The sequence below is a fragment of the Oncorhynchus masou genome, chromosome 24 (assembly GCF_036934945.1).
Source record: "Oncorhynchus masou masou isolate Uvic2021 chromosome 24, UVic_Omas_1.1, whole genome shotgun sequence".
In the NCBI taxonomy this organism is placed as follows: Eukaryota; Metazoa; Chordata; class Actinopteri; order Salmoniformes; family Salmonidae; genus Oncorhynchus; species Oncorhynchus masou.
Genome location: NC_088235.1, coordinates 4825987 through 4848549, shown reverse-complemented (window position 1 = coordinate 4848549; position 22563 = coordinate 4825987). Strand labels below are relative to the sequence as shown.

The 22563-nt window shown below is 44.8% G+C and overlaps 1 protein-coding gene across 1 annotated transcript in view; it reads right to left on the bottom strand.

Moving 5' to 3' along the window:
- Nucleotides 1–22563, bottom strand: part of LOC135513369 (transcription elongation regulator 1-like protein) — a 131458-nt gene that overhangs the window by 19814 nt on the left and 89081 nt on the right. Inside the window, exons 2-3 of the mRNA XM_064936295.1 lie at nt 21354–21479; nt 13673–13761 (exon numbers count right to left, since the gene is read on the bottom strand). Coding sequence (XP_064792367.1) covers nt 13673–13761; nt 21354–21479 — 215 coding nt within the window. The remainder of the gene's footprint in view (nt 1–13672; nt 13762–21353; nt 21480–22563) is intronic.

Genomic DNA, 22563 nt, shown 5'->3' with positions numbered 1-22563 from the left:
TCTGTCTCTGTCTGCTATCTGTCTCTGTCTGCTATCTGTCTCTGTCTGCTACCTGTCTCTGTCTGCTATCTGTGTCAGTCTGCTACCTGTCTCTTTCTCTGTCTGCTACCGGTCTCTGTCTGCTACCTGTCTCTGTCTGCTACCTGTCTATGTCTGCTACCTGTTTCTGTCTGCTATCTGTCTCTGTCTGCTACCTGTTTCTGTCTGCTACCTGTCTCTGTCTGTCTGCTATCTGTCTCTGTCTGCTATCTGTCTCTGTCTGCTATCTCTCTCTGTCTACTACCTGTCTCTGTCTACTACCTGTCTCTGTCTGCTACCTGTCTCTGTCTTCTACCTGTCTCTGTCTGCTACCTGTCTCTGTCTGCTACCTGTCTATTTCTCTGTCTGCTACCTGTTTCTGTCTGCTACCTGTATCTGTCTACTACCTGTCTCTGTCTGCTACCTGTCTCTGTCTGCTACCTGTCTCTGTCTGCTATCTGTGTCAGTCTGCTACCTGTCTCTTTCTCTGTCTGCTACCTGTCTCTGTCTGCTACCTGTTTCTGTCTGCTACCTGTATCTGTCTACTACCTGTCTCTGTCTACTACCTGTCTCTGTCTACTACCTGTCTCTGTCTGCTACCTGTCTCTGTCTGCTACCTGTTTCTGTCTGCTACCTGCCTCTGTCTACTACCTGTCTCTGTCTGCTACCTGTATCTGTCTACTACCTGTCTCTGTCTGCTACCTGTCTCTGTCTGCTACCTGTTTCTGTCTGCTACCTGTATCTGTCTACTACCTGTCTCTGTCTACTACCTGTCTCTGTCTACTACCTGTCTCTGTCTACTACCTGTCTCTGTCTACTACCTGTCTCTGTCTGCTATCTGTCTCTGTCTACTACCTGTCTCTGTCTACTACCTGTCTCTGTCTACTACCTGTCTCTGTCTACTACCTGTCTCTGTCTGCTATCTGTCTCTGTCTGCTACCTGTCTCTGTCTGCTACCTGTCTCTGTCTGCTACCTGTGTCAGTCTGCTACCTGTCTCTGTCTGCTACCTGTCTCTGTCTGCTACCTGTCTCTTTCTCTGTCTGCTACCTGTCTATGTCTGCTACCTGTCTCTTTCTCTGTCTGCTACCGGTCTCTGTCTGCTATCTGTCTCTGTCTGCTATCTGTCTCTGTCTGCTATCTGTCTCTGTCTGCTACCTGTCTCTGTCTGCTATCTGTGTCAGTCTGCTACCTGTCTCTTTCTCTGTCTGCTACCGGTCTCTGTCTGCTACCTGTCTCTGTCTGCTACCTGTCTCTGTCTGCTACCTGTTTCTGTCTGCTATCTGTCTCTGTCTGCTACCTGTTTCTGTCTGCTACCTGTCTCTGTCTGTCTGCTATCTGTCTCTGTCTGCTATATGTCTCTGTCTGCTATCTCTCTCTGTCTACTACCTGTCTCTGTCTACTACCTGTCTCTGTCTGCTACCTGTCTCTGTCTTCTACCTGTCTCTGTCTGCTACCTGTCTCTGTCTGCTACCTGTCTATGTCTGCTACCTGTTTCTGTCTGCTATCTGTCTCTGTCTACTACCTGTCTCTGTCTGCTACCTGTCTCTGTCTGCTACCTGTCTCTGTCTGCTATCTGTGTCAGTCTGCTACCTGTCTCTTTCTCTGTCTGCTACCTGTCTCTGTCTGCTACCTGTTTCTGTCTGCTACCTGTATCTGTCTACTACCTGTCTCTGTCTACTACCTGTCTCTGTCTACTACCTGTCTCTGTCTGCTACCTGTCTCTGTCTGCTACCTGTTTCTGTCTGCTACCTGCCTCTGTCTACTACCTGTCTCTGTCTGCTACCTGTATCTGTCTACTACCTGTCTCTGTCTACTACCTGTCTCTGTCTACTACCTGTCTCTGTCTACTACCTGTCTCTGTCTACTACCTGTCTCTGTCTGCTATCTGTCTCTGTCTACTACCTGTCTCTGTCTACTACCTGTCTCTGTCTACTACCTGTCTCTGTCTACTACCTGTCTCTGTCTGCTATCTGTCTCTGTCTGCTACCTGTCTCTGTCTGCTACCTGTCTCTGTCTGCTATCTGTGTCAGTCTGCTACCTGTCTCTGTCTGCTACCTGTCTCTGTCTGCTACCTGTCTCTTTCTCTGTCTGCTACCTGTCTATGTCTGCTACCTGTCTCTTTCTCTGTCTGCTACCGGTCTCTGTCTGCTATCTGTCTCTGTCTGCTATCTGTCTCTGTCTGCTATCTGTCTCTGTCTGCTACCTGTCTCTGTCTGCTATCTGTGTCAGTCTGCTACCTGTCTCTTTCTCTGTCTGCTACCGGTCTCTGTCTGCTACCTGTCTCTGTCTGCTACCTGTCTCTGTCTGCTACCTGTTTCTGTCTGCTATCTGTCTCTGTCTGCTACCTGTTTCTGTCTGCTACCTGTCTCTGTCTGTCTGCTATCTGTCTCTGTCTGCTATATGTCTCTGTCTGCTATCTCTCTCTGTCTACTACCTGTCTCTGTCTACTACCTGTCTCTGTCTGCTACCTGTCTCTGTCTTCTACCTGTCTCTGTCTGCTACCTGTCTCTGTCTGCTACCTGTCTATTTCTCTGTCTGCTACCTGTTTCTGTCTGCTACCTGTATCTGTCTACTACCTGTCTCTGTCTGCTACCTGTCTCTGTCTGCTACCTGTCTCTGTCTGCTATCTGTGTCAGTCTGCTACCTGTCTCTTTCTCTGTCTGCTACCTGTCTCTGTCTGCTACCTGTATCTTTCTCTGTCTGCTACCTGTTTCTGTCTGCTACCTGCCTCTGTCTACTACCTGTCTCTGTCTGCTACCTGTATCTGTCTACTACCTGTCTCTGTCTGCTACCTGTCTCTGTCTGCTACCTGTTTCTGTCTGCTACCTGTATCTGTCTACTACCTGTCTCTGTCTACTACCTGTCTCTGTCTACTACCTGTCTCTGTCTACTATCTGTCTCTGTCTACTACCTGTCTCTGTCTGCTACCTGTATCTGTCTACTACCTGCCTCTGTCTGCTACCTGTTTCTGTCTGCTACCTGTATCTGTCTACTACCTGTCTCTGTCTACTACCTGTCTCTGTCTACTACCTGTCTCTGTCTACTACCTGTCTCTGTCTGCTACCTGTCTCTGTCTGCTATCTGTCTCTGTCTGCTACCTGTCTCTGTCTGCTACCTGTCTCTTTCTCTGTCTGCTACCTGTCTCTTTCTCTGTCTGCTACCTGTCTCTTTCTCTGTCTGCTACCTGTCTCTGTCTGCTACCTGTCTCTTTCTCTGTCTGCTACCGGTCTCTGTCTGCTATCTGTCTCTGTCTGCTATCTGTCTCTGTCTGCTATCTGTCTCTGTCTGCTACCTGTCTCTGCCTGCTACCTGTCTCTGTCTGCTACCTGTCTCTGTCTGCTATCTGTGTCAGTCTGCTACCTGTCTCTTTCTCTGTCTGCTACCTGTCTCTGTCTGCTACCTGTCTCTTTCTCTGTCTGCTACCTGTTTCTGTCTGCTACCTGTATCTGTCTACTACCTGTCTCTGTCTGCTACCTGTCTCTGTCTGCTACCTGTTTCTGTCTGCTACCTGCCTCTGTCTACTACCTGTCTCTGTCTGCTACCTGTCTCTGTCTGCTATCTGTCTCTGTCTACTACCTGTCTCTGTCTGCTACCTGTATCTGTCTACTATCTGTCTCTGTCTGCTACCTGTCTCTGTCTGCTATCTGTGTCAGTCTGCTACCTGTCTCTTTCTCTGTCTGCTACCGGTCTCTGTCTGCTACCTGTCTCTGTCTGCTATCTGTCTCTGTCTGCTATCTGTCTCTGTCTGCTATCTCTCTCTGTCTACTACCTGTCTCTGTCTACTACCTGTCTCTGTCTGCTACCTGTCTCTGTCTTCTACCTGTCTCTGTCTGCTACCTGTCTCTGTCTGCTATCTCTCTCTGTCTACTACCTGTCTCTGTCTACTACCTCCTCTATCTGCTATCTGTCTCTGTCTGCTACCTGTCTCTTTCTCTGTCTGCTACCTGTTTCTGTCTGCTACCTGTATCTGTCTACTACCTGTCTCTGTCTGCTACCTGTCTCTGTCTGCTACCTGTCTCTATCTACTTCCTGTATCTGTCTGCTACCTGTCTCTGTTTCTGTCTGCTACCTGTCTCTGTCTGCTATCTGTCTCTGTCTGCTATCTGTCTCTGTCTGCCTCTGTCTGCTATCTGTCTCTGTCTGCTACCTGTCTCTGTCTGCTACCTGCCTCTGTCTGCTATCTGTGTCAGTCTGCTACCTGTCTCTGTCAGCTATCTGTCTCTGTCTGCTATCTGTCTCTGTCTGCTATCTGTCTCTGTCTGCTACCTTCCTCTGTCTGCGATCTGCCTCTGTCTGCTACCTGTCTCTGTCTGCTACCTGTCTCTGTCTGCTACCTGTCTCTGTCTGCTACCTGTCTCTGTCTGCTACCTGTCTCTGTCTGCTACCTGTCTCTGTCTGCTATCTGTCTCTGTCTGCTATCTGTCTCTGTCTGCTACCTGTTTCTGTCTGCTACCTGTCTCTGTCTGCTACCGGTCTCTGTCTGCTATCTGTCTCTGTCTGCTATCTGTCTCTGTCAGCTACCTGTCTCTCTCTGCTACCTGTCTCTGTCTCTGTCTGCTATCTGTCTCTGTCTGCTACCTGTCTCTGTCTGCTACCTGTCTCTGTCTGTTACCTGTCTCTGTCTGCTACCTGTCTCTGTCTGCTACCTGTATCTGTCTCTGTCTGCTACCTGTCTCTGTCTGCTACCTGTCTCTGTCTCTGTCTGCTATCTGTCTCTGTCTGCTACCTGTCTCTGTCTGTTACCTGTCTCTGTCTGCTACCTGTCTCTGTCAGCTACCTGTCTCTCTCTGCTACCTGTCTCTGTCTCTGTCTGCTACCTGTCTCTGTCTGCTATCTGTCTCTGTCTGCTACCTGTCTCTGTCTGCTATCTGTCTCTGTCTGCTATCTCTCTCTGTCTGCTACCTGTCTCTGTCTGCTACCTGTCTCTGTCTGCTATCTGCCTCTGTCTGCTATCTGTCTCTGTCAGCTACCTGTCTCTCTCTGCTACCTGTCTCTGTCTGCTACCGGTCTCTGTCTGCTATCTGTTTCTGTCTGCTACCTCCTCTCTCTGCTACCTGTCTCTGTCTCTGTCTGCTATCTGTCTCTGTCTGCTACCGGTCTCTGTCTGCTATCTGTCTCTGTCTGCTATCTGTCTCTGTCAGCTACCTGTCTCTCTCTGCTACCTGTCTCTGTCTCTGTCTGCTATCTGTCTCTGTCTGCTACCTGTCTCTGTCTGCTACCTGTCTCTGTCTGTTACCTGTCTCTGTCTGCTACCTGTCTCTGTCTGCTACCTGTATCTGTCTCTGTCTGCTACCTGTCTCTGTCTGTTACCTGTCTCTGTCTCTGTCTGCTATCTGTCTCTGTCTGCTACCGGTCTCTGTCTGCTATCTGTCTCTGTCAGCTACCTGTCTCTGTCAGCTACCTGTCTCTGTCAGCTACCTGTCTCTCTCTGCTACCTGTCTCTGTCTCTATCTGTCTCTGTCTGCTACCTGTCTCTGTCTCTGTCTGCTATCTGTCTCTGTCTGCTACCTGTCTCTGTCTGTTACCTGTCTCTGTCTGCTACCTGTCTCTGTCAGCTACCTGTCTCTCTCTGCTACCTGTCTCTGTCTCTGTCTGCTATCTGTCTCTGTCTGCTATCTGTCTCTGTCTGCTACCTGTCTCTGTCTGTTACCTGTCTCTGTCTGCTACCTGTCTCTGTCTGCTACCTGTCTCTGTCTGCTACCTGTCTCTGTCTGCTATCTGTCTCTATCTGCTACCTGTCTCTGTCTGCTATCTGTCTCTGTCTGCTACCTGTCTCTGTCTGCTATCTGTCTCTGTCTGCTATCTCTCTCTGTCTGCTACCTGTCTCTGTCTGCTACCTGTCTCTGTCTGTTACCTGTCTCTGTCTTTTACCTGTCTCTGTCTGTTACCTGCCTCTCTCTGCTACCTGTCTCTGTCTGCTACCTGTCTCTGTCTGCTACCTGTCTCTGTCTGCTACCTGTCTCTGTCTGCTATCTGTCTCTGTCTGCTATCTGTCTCTGTCTGCTACCTGTTTCTGTCTGCTACCTGTCTCTGTCTGCTATCTGCCTCTGTCTGCTATCTGTCTCTGTCAGCTACCTGTCTCTCTCTGCTACCTGTCTCTGTCTGCTACCGGTCTCTGTCTGCTATCTGTTTCTGTCTGCTACCTCCTCTCTCTGCTACCTGTCTCTGTCTCTGTCTGCTATCTGTCTCTGTCTGCTACCGGTCTCTGTCTGCTATCTGTCTCTGTCTGCTATCTGTCTCTGTCAGCTACCTGTCTCTCTCTGCGACCTGTCTCTGTCTCTGTCTGCTATCTGTCTCTGTCTGCTACCTGTCTCTGTCTGCTACCTGTCTCTGTCTGTTACCTGTCTCTGTCTGCTACCTGTCTCTGTCTGCTACCTGTATCTGTCTCTGTCTGCTACCTGTCTCTGTCTGTTACCTGTCTCTGTCTCTGTCTGCTATCTGTCTCTGTCTGCTACCGGTCTCTGTCTGCTATCTGTCTCTGTCAGCTACCTGTCTCTGTCAGCTACCTGTCTCTGTCAGCTACCTGTCTCTCTCTGCTACCTGTCTCTGTCTCTATCTGTCTCTGTCTGCTACCTGTCTCTGTCTCTGTCTGCTATCTGTCTCTGTCTGCTACCTGTCTCTGTCTGTTACCTGTCTCTGTCTGCTACCTGTCTCTGTCAGCTACCTGTCTCTCTCTGCTACCTGTCTCTGTCTCTGTCTGCTATCTGTCTCTGTCTGCTATCTGTCTCTGTCTGCTACCTGTCTCTGTCTGTTACCTGTCTCTGTCTGCTACCTGTCTCTGTCTGCTACCTGTCTCTGTCTGCTACCTGTCTCTGTCTGCTATCTGTCTCTATCTGCTACCTGTCTCTGTCTGCTATCTGTCTCTGTCTGCTACCTGTCTCTGTCTGCTATCTGTCTCTGTCTGCTATCTCTCTCTGTCTGCTACCTGTCTCTGTCTGCTACCTGTCTCTGTCTGCTATCTGCCTCTGTCTGCTATCTGTCTCTGTCAGCTACCTGTCTCTCTCTGCTACCTGTCTCTGTCTGCTACCGGTCTCTGTCTGCTATCTGTTTCTGTCTGCTACCTCCTCTCTCTGCTACCTGTCTCTGTCTCTGTCTGCTATCTGTCTCTGTCTGCTACCGGTCTCTGTCTGCTATCTGTCTCTGTCTGCTATCTGTCTCTGTCAGCTACCTGTCTCTCTCTGCTACCTGTCTCTGTCTCTGTCTGCTATCTGTCTCTGTCTGCTACCTGTCTCTGTCTGCTACCTGTCTCTGTCTGTTACCTGTCTCTGTCTGCTACCTGTCTCTGTCTGCTACCTGTATCTGTCTCTGTCTGCTACCTGTCTCTGTCTGTTACCTGTCTCTGTCTCTGTCTGCTATCTGTCTCTGTCTGCTACCGGTCTCTGTCTGCTATCTGTCTCTGTCAGCTACCTGTCTCTGTCAGCTACCTGTCTCTGTCAGCTACCTGTCTCTCTCTGCTACCTGTCTCTGTCTCTATCTGTCTCTGTCTGCTACCTGTCTCTGTCTCTGTCTGCTATCTGTCTCTGTCTGCTACCTGTCTCTGTCTGTTACCTGTCTCTGTCTGCTACCTGTCTCTGTCAGCTACCTGTCTCTCTCTGCTACCTGTCTCTGTCTCTGTCTGCTATCTGTCTCTGTCTGCTATCTGTCTCTGTCTGCTACCTGTCTCTGTCTGTTACCTGTCTCTGTCTGCTACCTGTCTCTGTCTGCTACCTGTCTCTGTCTGCTACCTGTCTCTGTCTGCTATCTGTCTCTATCTGCTACCTGTCTCTGTCTGCTATCTGTCTCTGTCTGCTACCTGTCTCTGTCTGCTATCTGTCTCTGTCTGCTATCTCTCTCTGTCTGCTACCTGTCTCTGTCTGCTACCTGTCTCTGTCTGTTACCTGTCTCTGTCTGTTACCTGTCTCTGTCTGTTACCTGCCTCTCTCTGCTACCTGTCTCTGTCTGCTACCTGTCTCTGTCTGCTATCTGTGCATCCAAAACAGAATAACCTGAAATCAAATTGGTCTGATTTCAGCATGTAGATATAGATGTGCATCCCAAATGACACCATATTCCCGAAATAGTGCACTACTTTGACCAGAGCCCTATGGGCCCCATGGGCCTTGGACAATAGTAGTGCACCAGATAGGGAATAGGGTGTGATTTGGGAACCAGTCAGAGCTGCAGTGGAAATGATGGTGCATATCTCTGTATCTATTCTGGATTCGGACAACACATTGATTGAGAAGGTGTTCTTAGTGAATGGTACAATGAGCCCACTGAACACATGGTAGGATCGGTCTGTATTGTAATAGATATTGAATTACATTAATGTACTGTGATGATTGCATGTCTCAAACCTCTGTCTGGCCTGAGATGGGTTGGGGTTTTGGAGGAGATTAAGTGTTTTCGAAAATCTCATTAAAAAGTGAATTGCATAGTTTGCAACAATGTAGTATGACAACAATGTCAACGATATGGACAAATCAACAAAAGCTGAATAGCAAAACTGCAGCGCTGGAAGGACAATGTTCTGAATGATTTAAAACACCAAACGCAATCCTTTCTATGTATAACCCAGTGTGTCTTTACAGGTAGCTTAGTAGTTAGAGTGTAGGGACGGCAGGGTAACCTAGTGGTTAGAGTGTAGGGACGGCAGGGTAACCTAGTGGTTAGAGTGTAGGGACGGCAGGGTAGCCTAGTGGTTAGAGTGTAGGGGCGGCAGGGTAGCCTAGTGGTTAGACTGTAGGGACGGCAGGTAGCCTAGTGGTTAGAGTGTAGGGGCGGCAGGGTAGCCTAGTGGTTAGAGTGTAGGGACGGCAGGGTAACCTAGTGGTTAGAGTGTAGGGACGGCAGGGTAGCCTAGTGGCTTTAGAGTGTAGGGATGGCAGGGTAGCCTAGTGGTTAGAGTGTAGGGACGGCAGGTAGCCTAGTGGTTAGAGTGTAGGGGCGGCAGGGTAGCCTAGTGGTTAGAGTGTAGGGACGGCAGGGTAACCTAGTGGTTAGAGTGTAGGGACGGCAGGGTAGCCTAGTGGTTAGAGTGTAGGGACGGCAGGGTAGCCTAGTGGTTAGAGTGTATGGACGGCAGGGTAGCCTAGTGGTTAGAGTGTAGGGACGGCAGGTAGCCTAGTGGTTAGAGTGCAGGGGCGGCAGGGTAGCCTAGTGGTTAGAGCGTAGGGACGGCAGGGTAACCTAGTGGTTAGTGAAGGGACGGCAGGTAGCCTGGTGGTTAGAGTGTAGGGGCGGCAGGGTAGCCTAGTGGTTAGAGTGTAGGGACGGCAGGGTAACCTAGTGGTTAGAGTGTAGGGACGGCAGGTAGCCTAGTGGTTAGAGTGTAGGGACGGCAGGGTAGCCTAGTGGTTAGAGTGTAGGGACGGCAGGTAGCCTAGTGGTTAGAGTGTAGGGATGGCAGGTAGCCTAGTGGTTAGAGTGTAGGGGCGGCAGGGTAGCCTAGTGGTTAGAGTGTAGGGACTGCAGGTTGCCTAGTGGTTAGAGTGTAGGGACGGCAGGTAGCCTAGTGGTTTGAGTGTAGGGACGGCAGGGTAGCCTAGTGGTTAGAGTGTAGGGACGGCAGGTAGCCTAGTGGTTAGAGTGTAGGGACGGTAGGTAGCCTAGTGGTTAGAGTGTAGGGACGGCAGGTAGCCTAGTGGTTAGAGTGTAGGGACGGCAGGTAGCCTAGTGGTTAGAGTGTAGGGACGGCAGGGTAGCCTAGTTGTTAGAGTGTAGGGACGGCAGGTAGCCTAGTGGTTAGAGTGTAGGGACGGCAAGGTATCCTAGTGGTTAGAGTGTAGGGACGGCAGGTAGCCTACTGGTTAGAGTGTAGGGACGGCAGGTAGTCTAGTGGTTAGAGTGTAGGGACGGCAGGTAGCCTAGTGGTTTGAGTGTAGGGACTGCAGGTAGCCTAGTGGTTAGAGTGTAGGGACGGCAGGTAGCCTAGTGGTTAGAGTGTAGGGACAGCAGGTAGCCTAGTGGTTTGAGTGTAGGGACGGCAGGGTAGCCTAGTGGTTAGAGTGTAGGGACGGCAGGTAGCCTCGTGGTTAAAGTGTTGGACTAGTAACCGGAAGGTTGCAAGTTCAAACCCCCGAGCTGACAAGGTACAAATCTGTCGTTCTGCCCCTGAACTAGCAGTTAACCCATCGTTCCTAGGCCGTCATTGAAAGTAAGAATTTGTTCTTAACTGTCTTGTTAAATAAAGGTAAAAAAAACATCCAGTTTTGTTTATTCATACTGAGATGAACATTAAATGAATTTCACTTCTTTTTTTATCCTGGGTTAATAGTGAAATAACGGGTTTTGATTATAGTGTGACCAATGCTTTTCCTTTGTGATGTCCACAACACCGTCCCAGATACAGCCAGATCCGTTCAATTACCAAGGCAACGCATGACCAACCCCTTCGATTACTGAACCCCTTCACAGAGGGGGAGACGATTAGTCCCAAATGGCACCCTATTTCCCCTATGTAGTACACTACTTTTGACCAGAGCCCAGGTCAAAAGTAGTGTACTATAAAGGGAACAGGGATCCATTTGGGACTAATGAAGAGGCTGGTGTCCCGAGAACAGCAGCAGCAGAGACTGTAGACGAACCGCCCCCACAGCATTTGTATTTTAATCATTTATACATCCTCTCCTTCTGGGGGAGTTTTACTAATTAATACAGCTGGGAGGATTTTGCAAACAATTACCGGCGGAGGACTTAAATTGACCTCTCTTCCTATCAGAGCCAAGATGAAGCAGTGGTATTTGGACCCTAAATCTTACCGACTCTGTCCTGGTGCCCTTTCCAACATCTAATTTGGCGAGCAGGAATAATTTTTATGCTGGTAGCTAGAGTGAACAAAGCAGCATCAACCAAAATCTTCCAAACAGGAAGATCCAACCGCTTATCTCAGCAGCCAGGAGCAGATCAGCTACTCAGCTGTGACGACGAGAGATTTCTCATTATCAGTGTTGGAAAAAAGGACACCAATTCTCATACTTGAGTAAAAGTATAGACACCTTAATGTAAAAGTGAAAGTCACCCGGTGAAATATGACTTGAATAAAAGTCTAAAAGTATTTGGTTTTAAATGTACTTAAAAGTAAATGTGATTGATAAAATATACTTACAGTATGGTAAGGTAAAAGTAAAAGTATAAATCATTTCAAATTCCTTATTTTAAGAAAACCAGACGGCATCATTTTCTTGTTTTGTTTAATTTACGGATAGCCAGGGGCACGCTCCAACACTCAGACATCATTTACAAACGAAGCATGTGTTTAGTGAGTCCACAAGATCAGAGGCAGTAGGGACGACCTGGGATGTTTTCTGTTTAGTGAGTCCTCCAGATCAGAGGCTGGATGACCAGGGATGTTTTCTGTTTAGTGAGTCCACCAGATCAGAGGCAGTAGGGACGACCAGGGATGTTTTCTGTTTAGTGAGTCCACCAGATCAGAGGCAGTAGGGACGACCAGGGATGTTCTCTGTTTAGTGAGTCCTCCAGATCAGAGTCAGTAGGGATGACCAGGGATGTTCTCTGTTTAGTGAGTCCTCCAGATCAGAGGCAGTAAGGACTACCAGGGATGTTCTCTGTTTAGTGAGTCCTCCAGATCAGAGTCAGTAGGGATGACCAGGGATGTTCTCTGTTTAGTGAGTCCTCCAGATCAGAGGCAGTAGGGACGACCAGGAATGTTCTCTGTTTAGTGAGTCTGGTAGATCAGAGGCTGGATGACCAGGGATGTTTTCTGTTTAGTGAGTCCACCAGATCAGAGGCAGTAGGACGACCAGGGATGTTTTCTGTTTAGTGAATCCACCAGATCAGAGGCAGTAGGGACCAGAGTCCACCAGATCAGAGACAGTAGGGACAACCAGGGATGTTCTCTGTGTAGTGAGTCCACCAGATCAGAGGCAGTAGGGACGACCAGGGAGATTCTCTGATTAGTGAGTCCTCCAGATCAGAGGCAGTAGGGACGACCAGGGAGATTCTCTGATTAGTGAGTCCACCAGGTCAGAGGCAGTAGGGACGACCAGGTATGTTCTCTGTTTAGTGTGTCCTCCAGATCAGAGGCAGGAGGGATGAACAGGGATGTTCCCTGTTTAGTGAGTCCTCCAGATCAGAGGCAGTAGGGATGAACAGGGATGTTCTCTGTTTAGTGAGTCCTCCAGATCAGAGGCAGTAGGGATGAACAGGGATGTTCTCTGTTTAGTGAGTCCTCCAGATCAGAGGCAGTAGGGATGAACAGGGATGTTCCCTGTTTAGTGAGTCCTCCAGATCAGAGGCAGAAGGGACGACCAGGGATGTTCCCTGTTTAGTGAGTCCTCCAGATCAGAGGCAGTAGGGACGACCAGGGATGTTCTCTGTTTAGTGAGTCTGCCAGACCAGGGATGTTCTCTGTTTAGTGAGTCCTCCAGATCAGAGGCAGTAGGGATGACCAGGGATGTTCCCTGTTTATTGAGTCCTCCAGATCAGAGGCAGTAGGGATGAACAGGGATGTTCCCTGTTTATTGAGTCCTCCAGATCAGAGACAGTAGGGACCAGAATCCACCAGATCAGTGACAGTAGAGACGACCAGGGATGTTCCCTGTTTAGTGAGTCCTCCAGATCAGAGGCAGTAGGGATGACCAGGGATGTTCCCTGTTTATTGAGTCCTCCAGATCAGAGGCAGTAGGGATGACCAGGGATGTTCCCTGTTTATTGAGTCCTCCAGATCAGAGGCAGTAGGGATGAACAGGGATGTTCCCTGTTTATTGAGTCCTCCAGATCAGAGGCAGTAGGGATGACCAGGGATGTTCTCTGTTTAGTGAGTCTGTCAGACCAGGGATGTTCTCTGTTTAGTGAGTCTGCCAGACCAGGGATGTTCTCTGTTTAGTGAGTCTGCCAGACCAGGGATGTTCTCTGTTTAGTGAGTCTGGCAAATCAGAGGCTGTAGGGATGACCAGGGATGTTCCCTGTTTAGTGAGTCTGGCAAATCAGAGGCTGTAGGGATGACCAGGGATGTTCTCTGTTTAGTGAGTCTGTCAGACCAGGGATGTTCTCTGTTTAGTGAGTCTGCCAGACCAGGGATGTTCTCTGTTTAGTGAGTCTGGCAAATCAGAGGCTGTAGGGATGACCAGGGATGTTCCCTGTTTATTGAGTCCTCCAGATCAGAGGCAGTAGGGATGACCAGGGATGTTCTCTGTTTAGTGAGTCTGCCAGACCAGGGATGTTCTCTGTTTAGTGAGTCTGGCAAATCAGAGGCTGTAGGGATGACCAGGGATGTTCTCTTGATAAGTGCGTGAATAATTCAATTTTTCTCGTCCTGCTAAGGATTTAAAATGTAACGAGTACTGTTGGGTGTCAAGGAACTTGTATGGAGTAAAAAATACATGATACCACTGCTCATCATCTGATATCGATTATCAAAGTAGAACTCTTCCTCTGTTCCATCGGATCCATTTGTCATGTCTCACTACGGCACACAGCACTAAAACCTTGATATCAGCTGGTGTGGTTGGATGTGGCCTAGATCTGGTCGATGTCGTTATGCCACAGCTTCAGTGTAAGTTAATGAACATTGTACGTCCCAAATGAAACCCCCTCTTTCCTTATAAACCTAGTGCACTACGTTTGACCTGGGCCCATAGCGCTCTGGTTAAAAGTAGTGCACTACATAGGGAATAGGGTGCTGTTTGAGGTCTAACACGACCACCTACCTACCTCTGTGTGTTTCTCCTGGGTTGTTTCCTGCAATGTATGCAGCACCAATGTCGCAGCGCATGACGCTCTTCTCCTGGACAACCGCTTCTCTGCAAGAGTAAAGAGAGAGAGACAGAGAATTAGCTTGTGGACTGGATTTTGTTGTTATTGTTGTTGTTGTTGGTATAATATGATGATAAAATTGCAAATCTATCTCAATGGAATTGTCAGCTGATCTAATCAACTCAAATGATATGTTCAGGATCCGCATCACATCAAATCAAATGTTATTGATCACATGCGCCGAATACAACAGCTGGAGGAGACCTTACAGTGAAATGCTGATTTACGAGCCCCTAACCGACAGCACAGTTTAAACAACAACAAAAAATACAGATAAGAAATAAGAGATAAAAGTAACAAGCAATTAAAGAGGAGCATTGGGAAAAAACATACAATTTAAACAGGAGGGTTTCGGTACACAGTCAATGTGCTGAGGTACATCACATCAATCTAGCTGTGGATGACTTGTCCTGTCCTCTCAGGCAGGTCTTTACAGCTAGAGGTTGGGAGGAGTGTAGAACACAAGAAGACAAAGCAGACAGACGGACACACGTACTGGGTGATGATGATAGGAGACAACGGTTAGTGGAACAGCGGCCAAAGATTATTCAGATTCAATTGAACACTCAAATGTTCTACATTACTGTCTGTGTTAAATGTTCTACATTACTGTCTGTGTTAAATGTTCTACATTACTGTCTGTGTTAAATGTTCTACATTACTGTCTGTGTTAAATGTTCTAAATTACTGTCTGTGTTAAATGTTCTACATTACTGTCTGTGTAAATGTTCTACATTACTGTCTGTGTTAAATGTTCTACATTATTGTCTGTGTTAAACGTTCTACATTACTGTCTGTGTTAAATGTTCTACATTACTGTCTGTGTTAAATGTTCTACATTACTGTCTGTGTTAAATGTTCTACATTACTGTCTGTGTTAAATGTTCTACATTACTGTCTGTGTTAAATGTTCTACATTACTGTCTGTGTTAAATGTTCTACATTACTGTCTGTGTTAAATGTTCTACATTACTGTCTGTGTTAAATGTTCTACATTACTGTCTGTGTTAAATGTTCTAAATTACTGTCTGTGTTAAATGTTCTACATTACTGTCTGTGTAAATGTTCTACATTACTGTCTGTGTTAAATGTTCTACATTACTGTCTGTGTTAAACGTTCTACATTACTGTCTGTGTTAAATGTTCTACATTACTGTCTGTGTTAAATGTTCTACATTACTGTCTGTGTTAAATGTTCTACATTACTGTCTGTGTTAAATGTTCTACATTACTGTCTGTGTTAAATGTTCTACATTACTGTCTGTGTTAAATGTTCTACATTACTGTCTGTGTTAATTGTTCTACATTACTGTCTGTGTTAAATGTTCTACATTACTGTCTGTGTTAAATGTTCTACATTACTGTCTGTGTTAAATGTTCTACATTACTGTCTGTGTCAAATGTTCTACATTACTGTCTGTGTTAAATGTTCAACATTACTGTCTGTGTTAAATGTTCAGCATTACTGTCTGTGTTAAATGTTCTACACTACTGTCTGTGTCAAATGTTCTACATTACTGTCTGTGTTAAATGTTCTACATTACTGTCTGTGTTAAATGTTCTACATTACTGTCTGTGTTAAATGTTCTACATTACTGTCTGTGTTAAATGTTCTACATTACTGTCTGTGTTAAATGTTCTAAATTACTGTCTGTGTTAAATGTTCTACATTACTGTCTGTGTAAATGTTCTACATTACTGTCTGTGTTAAATGTTCTACATTACTGTCTGTGTTAAACATTCTACATTACCGTCTGTGTTAAATGTTCTACATTACTGTCTGTGTTAAATGTTCTACATTACTGTCTGTGTTAAATGTTCTACATTACTGTCTGTGTTAAATGTTCTACATTACTGTCTGTGTTAAATGTTCTACATTACTGTCTGTGTTAAATGTTCTACATTACTGTCTGTGTTAAATGTTCTACATTACTGTCTGTGTAAATGTTCTACATTACTGTCTGTGTTAAATGTTCTACATTACTGTCTGTGTTAAACGTTCTACATTACTGTCTGTGTTAAATGTTCTACATTACTGTCTGTGTTAAATGTTCTACATTACTGTCTGTGTTAAATGTTCAACATTACTGTCTGTGTTAAATGTTCAGCATTACTGTCTGTGTTAAATGTTCTACACTACTGTCTGTGTCAAATGTTCTACACTACTGTCTGTGTCAAATGTTCTACATTACTGTCTGTGTTAAATGTTCTACATTACTGTCTGTGTTAAATGTTCTACATTACTGTCTGTGTTAAATGTTCTACATTACTGTCTGTGTTAAATGTTCTACATTACTGTCTGTGTTAATTGTTCTACATTACTGTCTGTGTTAAATGTTCTACATTACTGTCTGTGTTAAATGTTCTACATTACTGTCTGTGTTAAATGTTCTACATTACTGTCTGTGTCAAATGTTCTACATTACTGTCTGTGTTAAATGTTCAACATTACTGTCTGTGTTAAATGTTCAGCATTACTGTCTGTGTTAAATGTTCTACACTACTGTCTGTGTCAAATGTTCTACATTACTGTCTGTGTTAAATGTTCTACATTACTGTCTGTGTTAAATGTTCTACATTACTGTCTGTGTTAAATGTTCTACATTACTGTCTGTGTTAAATGTTCTACATTACTGTCTGTGTTAAATGTTCTAAATTACTGTCTGTGTTAAATGTTCTACATTACTGTCTGTGTAAATGTTCTACATTACTGTCTGTGTTAAATGTTCTACATTACTGTCTGTGTTAAACATTCTACATTACTGTCTGTGTTAAATGTTCTACATTACTGTCTGTGTTAAATGTTCTACATTACTGTCTGTGTTAAATGTTCTACATTACTGTCTGTGTTAAATGTTCTACATTACTGTCTGTGTTAAATGTTCTACATTACTGTCTGTGTTAAATGTTCTACATTACTGTCTGTGTTAAATGTTCTACATTACTGTCTGTGTTAAATGTTCTACATTACTGTCTGTGTAAATGTTCTACATTACTGTCTGTGTTAAATGTTCTACATTACTGTCTGTGTTAAACGTTCTACATTACTGTCTGTGTTAAATGTTCTACATTACTGTCTGTGTTAAATGTTCTACATTACTGTCTGTGTTAAATGTTCAACATTACTGTCTGTGTTAAATGTTCAGCATTACTGTCTGTGTTAAATGTTCTACACTACTGTCTGTGTCAAATGTTCTACACTACTGTCTGTGTCAAATGTTCTACATTACTGTCTGTGTTAAATGTTCTACATTACTGTCTGTGTTAAATGTTCTACATTACTGTCTGTGTTAAATGTTCTACATTACTGTCTGTGTTAAATGTTCTACATTACTGTCTGTGTTAAATGTTCTACATTACTGTCTGTGTTAAATGTTCTACATTACTGTCTGTGTTAAATGTTCTACATTACTGTCTGTGTCAAATGTTCTACATTACTGCCTGTGTTAAATGTTCTACATTACTGTCTGTGTTAAATGTTCTACATTACTGTCTGTGTCAAATGGTCTACATTCCTGTCTGTGTCAAATGTTCTACATTACTGTCTGTGTTAAATGTTCTACATTACTGTCTGTGTCAAAGCTTTCATTTTAAACCCTCCAGGTTTGCTAACACGCACACACACACACACTGATGTTAATATCTTCTACATTCCTGTCAGGCATACAGTACAATGTTGAACTGATTTTAATATCTTCTACATTCCTGTCAGGTATACAGTACAATGTTGAACTGATTTTAATATCTTCTACATTCCTGTCAGGTATACAGTACAATGTTGTCCTGATTTTAGTATCTTCTACATTCCTTTCAGGGATACAGCAGTAATGTTGAACTGATTTTAATATCTTCCACAGGTATGTTATTGAATGTATTCCAGCTGGGACATAACAAATCAGGGATATTTATTGCAGCCTGATGGCGGTGTGAATATTGATGGAGCACAATAGCAAAATCAATACTAGTTTTCTGCAATCTAATTAGGAGTCACACACACACACACATTCGCACGCACGCACACGCACACACACACACACGCACACGCACACGCATACACACACACACGCATACACACACACACACACACACACACACACACACACGCACACACACACACACACACACAGAGGAGAGCTATAATGAAGGACAATACACCATGGGTAGTCTAAAAGGTGAACAAATTGGATTCTGCCACTACCCATGTTCCTGTTGTGTCAATATTTACTAAACACTAAACATAGTAAGGAATGAGACTAACAAAGTAATATGCAGCTTAGAGTTATCTATAGTACGAGCATAGAAATATGCAGTATAGAGTTATCTACAATACGAGCATAGATATATGCAGTATAGAGTTATCTATAGTACGAGCATAGATATATGCAGCTTAGAGTTATCTATAGTACGAGCATAGATATATGCAGTATAGAGTTATCTATAGTACGAGCATAGAAATATGCAGCTAAGAGTGATCTATAGTACGATCATAGATATATGCAGTATAGAGTTATCTATAGTACGAGCATAGAAATATGCAGTATAGAGTTATCTATAGTACGAGCATAGATATATGCAGTATGGAGTTATCTATAGTACGAGCATAGATATATGCAGTATAGAGTTATCTATAGTACGAGCATAGATATATGCAGTATAGAGTTATCTGTAGTACGAGCATAGATATATGCAGTATAGAGTTATCTATAGTACGAGCATAGAAATATGCAGTATAGAGTTATCTATAGTATGAGCATAGATATATGCAGTATAGAGTTATCTATAGTACGAGCATAGAAATATGCAGCTAAGAGTGATCTATAGTACGAGCATACAGATATGCAACATAAGGATGTCTATGGTAAGAGCATAGAGGTACACACTGAGTGGACAAAATATTAGGAACACCTTCCTGATATTGAGTTGCACCCCCTTTTGTCCTCAGAACATCCTCAATTCACCGGCACATGGACTCTACAAGGTGTCTAAAGCGTTCCACAGGGATGTTGGCCCGTGATGACTCCAATGCTTCTCTCAGTTGTGTCAAGTTGGCTGAATCAAATCAAATGTTATGAGTCACATGTGTCGAATACAACAGACCTTACAGTGAAACGCTGAATACAACAGACCTTACAGTGAAACGCTGAATACAACAGACCTTACAGTGAAATGCTGACTACAACAGACCTTACAGTGAAACGCTGAATACAGCAGACCTTACAGTGAAACGCTGACTACAACAGACCGTACAGTGAAACGCTGAATACAACAGACCTTACAGTGAAACGCTGAATTCAACAGACCTTACAGTGAAACGCTGAATACAGCAGACCTTACAGTGAAACGCTGAATACAACAGACCTTACAGTGAAACGCTGAATACAACAGACCTTACAGTGAAACGCTGAATACAACAGACCTTACAGTGAAATGCTGAATACAACATGCCTTACAGTGAAACGCTGAATACAACAGACCTTACAGTGAAATGCTGACTACAACAGACCTTACAGTGAAACGCTGAATACAGCAGACCTTACAGTGAAACGCTGACTACAACAGACCGTACAGTGAAACGCTGAATACAACAGACCTTACAGTGAAACGCTGAATTCAACAGACCTTACAGTGAAACGCTGAATACAGCAGACCTTACAGTGAAACGCTGAATACAACAGACCTTACAGTGAAACGCTGAATACAACAGACCTTACAGTGAAACGCTGAATACAACAGACCTTACAGTGAAATGCTGAATACAACATGCCTTACAGTGAAATGCTTACTTACGAGCCCCTAACCAACAATGCAGTTTAAAAAAAATGAATCAACTAAGATTAAGAAATAAAAGTAACAAGTATTTAAAGAGCAGCAGTAAAATAACAATAGCAAGACGATATACAAGGGGTACCTGTACAGAGTCAATGTGCAGGGGCACTGGTTAGTCGAGGTAATTGAGGTAATATGTTTTAGAGCACTGACCACTTGCTCAAACATGTTAAAATGTTGCACTCAAGGACTGTAGATGATGAACAAACAGATGTAATAATGTATACTGAGATGATCTGATACCTTACTAGAGTCTGAGACATGCACACACACACACACACACACACACACACACGCACACACACACACACATACACATGCACGCACGAACACACACACACACACGCACGCACGCACACACACACACACACACACACACACACACACACACACACACACACACACACACACATACACACACACTTGCACACACACACACGCACACACACACACACACACTTGCACACACACACACACACACACACACACACACACACACACACACACACACACACACACACACACACACACACACACACACACACACACACACACACACACACACACACACTTGCACACACACACAGGACCACAGTCTGTTTCTACAGTACTCATGGGAGATGCATGTACTCACAGGAGATACAGTGGGGAGAACAAGTTCCTGCATTTTTGTTTTAGATTCCGTCTCTCACAGTTGAAGTGTAACTCTGATAAAAAAAATGACAGACCTCTACATGCTTTTGTAAGTAGGAAAACCTGCAAAATCGGCAGTGTAGCAAATACTAGTTCTCCCCACTGTCTGTTTACTGGACTGAGAGTGGAGTGAAGGAGGGCTGTCTGTCTCACCACAGTGATACATCTCTTTACACGGTACACTGTAAATCAATGACGGACAGATTGGTTCAGCCGCTATCCAGACATGAGGAAGGATGAAAGAAGACATTTGAACATCTTGGCCATGTTCTGTTATAATCTCCACCCGGCACAGCCAGAAGAGGACTGGCCACCCCACATAGCCTGGTTCCTCTCTAGGTTTCTTCCTAGGTTTTGGCTTTTCTAGGGAGTTTTTCCTAGCCACCGTGCATCTACACCTGCATTGCTTGCTGTTTGGGGTTTTAGGCTGGGTTTCTGTACAGCACTTTGAGATATCAGCTGATGTACGAAGGGCTATATAAATAAATTTGATTTGATTTGATGATTTGATGTGGAGATGACAACCTCCCCGAAAACAGAGATATAAAGGCCTACGAAGCCCACGGTACAGTAGATCTGTTCTCCTACTGGAAGAAATAGGAACGTTTCTTACCATGATGACATTATTTACGTTCAAATATATTCTTCACAGAGTGTAGGACTAAATGCTTATTTCAAGCACCAACTATTCAGTCTGACAAATATAAAAGGGGCCTCTACGAGTGTATTATGCAGTACAATATTTTCATAAATACATGAATATACAGTATGTACAAAAACATGAAACCGGGTATTAATTGATATAGTGATTGACTGACATATCCAACGTGATAAATTGATTGATTGACAGGCCAAAAATGATTGATTGATTGATTGACAGGGACAAACCTGATGAATTGATTGATTAATTGATTGATTGATTGACATGGCCAAACCTGATGAATTGATTGATTGATTTATTGATTGACAGGGCCAAACCTGGTGAATTTATTGAATGATTGATTGACAGTGCCAACCCTGATGAATTGATTGATTGATTGATTGATTGACATGGCCAAACCTGATGTTGAGTGGGGTCTCCAGTCTCCGGTCATGAGAGCAACACCTGGCGCTGACAGTGATGTCACCCGAGCAAACTGGGCTGGCAGCATGGGTCCTATCAGGCCCTCCCAGGTGGCACTGGATCCTGCAGGTCAAACAGGGACAGAGTAAGTTACCAGACATATCCTGTAGGTCAAACAGAGACAGGGTAAGTTACCAGACATATCCTGTAGTTCAAACAGGGACAGGGTAAGTTACCAGACATATCCTGTAGTTCAAACAGGGACAGGGTAAGTTACCAGACATATCCTGTAGTTCAAACAGGGACAGGGTAAGTTACCAGACATATCCTGTAGGTCAAACAGGGACAGGGTAAGTTACCAGACATATCATGTAGGTCAAACAGGGACAGGGTAAGTTACCAGACATATCCTGTAGGTCAAACAGGGACAGAGTAAGTTACCAGACATATCCTGCAGGTCAAACAGGGACAGGGTAAGTTACCAGACATATCCTGTAGTTCAAACAGGGACAGGGTAAGTTACCAGACATATCCTGTAGGTCAAACAGGGACAGGGTAAGTTACCAGACATATCCTGTAGGTCAAACAGGGACAGGGTAAGTTACCAGACATATCCTGTAGGTCAAACAGGGACAGGGTAAGTTACCAGACATATCCTGTAGGTCAAACAGGGACAGGGTAAGTTACCAGACATATCCTGTAGGTCAAACAGGGACAGGGTAAGTTACCAGACATATCCTGTAGGTCAAACAGGGACAGGGTAAGTTACCAGACATATCCTGCAGGTCAAACAGGGACAGGGTGAGTTACCAGACATATCCTGTAGGTCAAACAGGGACAGGGTAAGTTACCAGACATATCCTATAGGTCAAACAGAGACAGAGTAAGTTACCAGACATATCCTGTAGGTCAAACAGGGACAGAGTAAGTTACCAGACATATCCTGTAGGTCAAACAGGGACAGGGTAAGTTACCAGACATATCCTGTAGGTCAAACAGGGACAGGGTAAGTTACCAGACATATCCTATAGGTCAAACAGGGACAGGGTAAGTTACCAGACATATCCTGTAGGTCAAACAGGGACAGGGTAAGTTACCAGACATATCCTATAGGTCAAACAGGGACAGGGTAAGTTACCAGACATATCCTGTAGGTCAAACAGGGACAGGGTAAGTTACCAGACATATCCTGTAGGTCAAACAGGGA